Source organism: Lathyrus oleraceus, chromosome 5 (genome assembly GCF_024323335.1).
Source record: "Lathyrus oleraceus cultivar Zhongwan6 chromosome 5, CAAS_Psat_ZW6_1.0, whole genome shotgun sequence".
Taxonomy (NCBI): domain Eukaryota; kingdom Viridiplantae; phylum Streptophyta; class Magnoliopsida; order Fabales; family Fabaceae; genus Lathyrus; species Lathyrus oleraceus.
Window position 1 is genome coordinate 650,070,962 of NC_066583.1, and position 4,475 is coordinate 650,075,436.

The following is a 4,475-nucleotide window of genomic DNA, read 5'->3' on the forward strand; positions in this document are numbered from 1 at the left end:
TAATTAAAAAGGTTTATTTAATATCTGTACTCATATAGGTACATCTACCATTTTCATTATATAATAACATGTACTCATATAGGTACATCTACCATTTTCATTATACAATAACATGTACTCATATAGGTACATCTACCATTTTCATTACATAATAAGATGATAATAATTATCATTTAGGGCGTAACACAATTAGGGGCCTTGTAGCAACCAGAACCAGTGCAGTGTGGGTGCGCTGGCTCAGGCAGAGTGGTGGTGGTGGTAGCGGTGGGGAGAACACAATTAGGAGCCTTGCAGCATTCACCAACACCCGTGCAGTCCGGGTATGCTGTTTTCTGAAGAGAGATACCTCTCCTACTGCCTTCAACCTGAACAAGAGTCACAATTAGTCGTGATTTACAGTAGTATTCTAAAGTTTTAATGTGTCGAGACTGTAAATGATATGATCAGATAGTCCCCAAATACCAACGTGGTCAACGTGGTCATTATGACATCAGGCCGAAGACATAACCTCTTTTCCTCAAACATCAACATGTGTCCTTCTCTTTCTTTGAGTTCCAACAACTAGCTCACGATCGCGATACGTGTTCCCTCTCCAAAGTGATCCAACCGGTCCATTCCATTTAGGGGTGTGCGAAAATATGATTAACCAAATTATATGACTAAACTGAATTGCATTGCACCATAAAATAACTAAACCACTTGAATAGTTAATGAACTGAATCATTTAAATCAATCGATTATAATTTAGTTTAAAACTGGTTTATTACCCGTTTTTTTTTATAAATTACTTTAATTATAATTTTTTTAATTAAAAAAAGAAGAATTAATGAGAGTAAAAAAAATGGTTAAAATATTTATAATTACGAAAAATAAAAAATATTTTATTGAAAATTAAAAATAAAATTATAAAAAAAATATAGTTTTTTTTAGAAAAAAATCTGAAAATAAAATATTTTGTATTCCATAAAATAAAAAATAATTCTTTTCTGAAAATAAAATTTTTTATTCATTAAAAAAATATAATTTAATTTGAAATAAAAAAATTATTTTTCAGAAAAATAAAAAAAATATTGTTTTTTGAAATAAAAAGAGTCTGAAAAAATATTTTTTTTAAATAAACATTTCAGAATAAAATAATTTTTGTAGTGAAATTTTCTCCAAAAACTTTTGAAATATAAAAATAAAATAATTTTTTTTTATTTTTCCGAAAATAAAATTCGCAAATAAAATCATATATTTTTATTTTAATACTATGATGTTATGACCAAAAAACTCAAATAACTACTCATATAATTATTAGTTGTTTATAAATACATAGAAAAATAAATATTAATATTGATAATAAAAAATGAAAATATTATATAAAAAAATTCTAAAAATTATTTAGTATTTTTTAAAAGTGAATCTCATAAATTAAATATAAAATATATTTATACTTTAGAAAACTAATTAAATGGTACATATTATATGTTATAAAATAAAATATATTTCTCCCAGGTTTGTATTATTAATAATTTCGTATAAAAAAACTAGATTGTGATCGGTAGCGTTGTTAAATTTTAGATTGTCATAAAGAATGTTAATAAATATTTTTACCAATTCAAAGTCTCAACCATAGTTCATATTTTTTACTTTAAATTTTTAGGATACTTTGATATTGTTTATTTTGTAAATTTAATTTGATAATATTGTATAATAATTATGAAATTTAATCCTTAAAGTATCACATTTTCATCAATTTAATCAATAAACTAGTAAATAAATTAAAAAATTTTTAACATATTATTTCATCCAACTATATAGTGTCTTTGAAGGGTTAAATTGTTGAACGGAGGAATAGTTTAGGGATTTTTTAATTAATTTTAACAATTAATTATCAATTCACTCAAATATTGAAGGACTAAATTAATTAGAGGGTGATAGTTTAGGGATTAAAATGACTATTTATTCTTATATAAATATGTTATTATGTATTATAATGGTGGAAATGAACAAATTAATCCAATTTAAATAATACATAATCAAATAAGTTTGGATTTGGATACTTTGTCCAGAGTAAACAATCAAAATATGGCATGATTCTATGATAATTTAGCTTTTAGACTCATTTTCTCCTCAAATTTGATCATTATTAAAACTCAAACATCCTTAGTAAGAAAATTTTAGAAATATTTTTAATGAAGGATTTGGTTGAATTTAATAATTGAATAAAATCATTACAAAAATTATAGAAATAACTTAGATAATATATAATATCATCATTAATGTTGGTTCATAACAAAGTACTCTATCAGTATTAATAAATACTTTATTTTACCAATATAAAAAAGTTAATGAATTGCATAAATTTTGTGACATAGATTTGTGTATGAACTAGTTTGTTAGTAATGTAATAATTAAAAGAGACAATTCAAAATATTCTTAAAGATATATGGAAAAAAATTCAAATTTTATTATCAAATTACATAATAAATTCTACCACCAGTCTTCATACTCAACTCTTTATACGTATTCAATAGCTGGCACAATCAGTAGGTTTAAAAGAGACAATATTTTTGTTGAGATCATAACCAATCAAATAGTTTATTTGTGCCATGTTTCCAAAGATGCCTAATCCATTTTTAAACGGACGGAATGCAAAGCATTCAACCCCCTCATATAGAGAATAAAATGCGCCATGAGAATCTAACTTAACATCTGCGCCCTTAAAATGTGTTGTAATTTGTGGTAACTTTTCTTGTTTAGATGTGGTATTATAACAAAGGCTAGATGGATCTTCACGAACTTGAAAACGCTCTAGTTTAACCACTTTTTTCACAGCAGATTCCAACCTATAATAAAAATGATGTGGAAGAATAGATACAGTTGTACCAGAATCTATTATGATGTTATGTGTAGAAGCATTTGTTCCTTCACGTTTAAACCCTTTATACTTTATTTTTTTATTTCCCACACTAAATGCTTTCACAGTTAAATAATAATAGTCTTTTTGGCGATTTCCTATCATTTTTACTATAGGAGTTGAAACAACATTATCACCGGTAACAATAGCTTCATCTCCAAAACTGAGTTTACTAGATCTAATAGACTTGCTATGATACTGGTCAATTAAACAATATGAGAATTTTCCTCCAATTGAAGATCCTAATTGTTTTATAATTGAGGTATTTCCACTTCCAAAACCAATTACACCTGAATTTGGACCATTATATGTTGGGTCACCATTATTATGTCCGCATCCTATAACAATTTTAGGAAATGAGACAAAAGAGCCTGTGACAGAATCTAATGTAAGAGTCTCTACACTAAGATCTCCATGTGTATCATATCCATGACCATAATCCAAAGTATATTGACAAACATCTGCATCATAAGAACAAGAAGTATCTTCCATAGATTTACATGTTGTAGATGAGCATGAAATATTTTTGTAACTAGAAGATTTTGAAGGATTAAAAATAGGAGAGGTTTGGTTGTAACATGAATGACAAGGTTTGCATTGAAGCCACATTAAATTACTAGCTGTGTCTACAATCCCCAAAACCTTAAATGATGGGGTACCAATAGAATAACTCATGAGATATTCACCGCCATCATAGGGCATATATGACTCAAGTTTGTTTTTAGTAAAAAAAAGTTTTTTGTAGAAATAATTGGCACGGTTGATAGACCGATGCACAACATTGAAACTTCTTTGAAATTTAGTCTGTGTGGGATTGTAAAGTGGTGATTTGAAAGAATCTCGGTGAATGAGTTCAACACTAAAACCATTATTTATTCCAAAAGAAATAACTATTAAATAAGAAAAGCAAATGAAAATAAAAGTAAAAAGTGAAAAATGCGCCATTGTTCTAGATATTTGAATGAAATATCGGTCATCCAAATTCTTTTCTTTCAATGCTTTATATAAGAAAGAGAATGTAGATAGATGAAAAAATAAAAACAAAAGAAACTAGAGCATGTAAATATTCTTTATTATAATTAAATTTAGGTTTATTAAATTATTTAATAATCAGATACTCATTTATCTGGTCTATATACGGAATAAATATATTAATTATTTAATAAATTTAAAAAATAAATAATTGTTTAAAATAAGGAATAAATGGAATAGTAAATATTTTTTCAATGTTTATTATTTTTTGATAATATATATATATACATATATATATATATATATATATATATATATATATATATATATATATATATATATATATATATATATATATATATATATATATATATATATATATATATATATATATATATTAACATACCTATTTTAAATATTACATTTGACTGTTTACCAAATAAAATTAATATATTTTCGTTCAAAATGCATAATTTTTAAAATAACAATACTTTGTTGATTTCATATATTTTTTTAAACAAGAAAATATTATACTAATTTAATCCAACAAGAAAATATTATACCCATTTCATATATGTGATGCGGAATATGATATTTTTCT

General features: G+C 24.9%; 1 protein-coding gene and 1 long non-coding RNA gene across 3 annotated transcripts; both read right to left on the reverse strand.

Moving 5' to 3' along the window:
• On the reverse strand, positions 1-588 carry LOC127087644 (uncharacterized). Of its 2 annotated transcripts, none has more exons than XR_007789990.1 (2): positions 463-588; positions 1-365 (listed from the first exon to the last, which is right to left on the reverse strand). It is a non-coding gene; the product is annotated as an uncharacterized LOC127087644 (long non-coding RNA). The 2 variants fall into 2 exon arrangements; XR_007789991.1 differs by having other exon boundaries at positions 467-579.
• A 1,924-nt stretch (positions 589-2,512) lies between these two features.
• LOC127082684 (aspartic proteinase CDR1-like) lies at positions 2,513-3,847 on the reverse strand. The gene has a single exon (XM_051022910.1). The coding sequence runs from the start codon at positions 3,845-3,847 to the stop codon at positions 2,513-2,515; it is 1,335 nt and encodes a 444-aa protein (XP_050878867.1).
• Positions 3,848-4,475: the final 628 nt, after the last annotated feature.

Coding starts and splice junctions, on each gene's coding strand:
- LOC127082684 (XM_051022910.1), bottom strand. CDS start 3,847: ATGGCGCATTTTTCACTTTTTACTTTTATTTTCATTTGCTTTTCTTAT.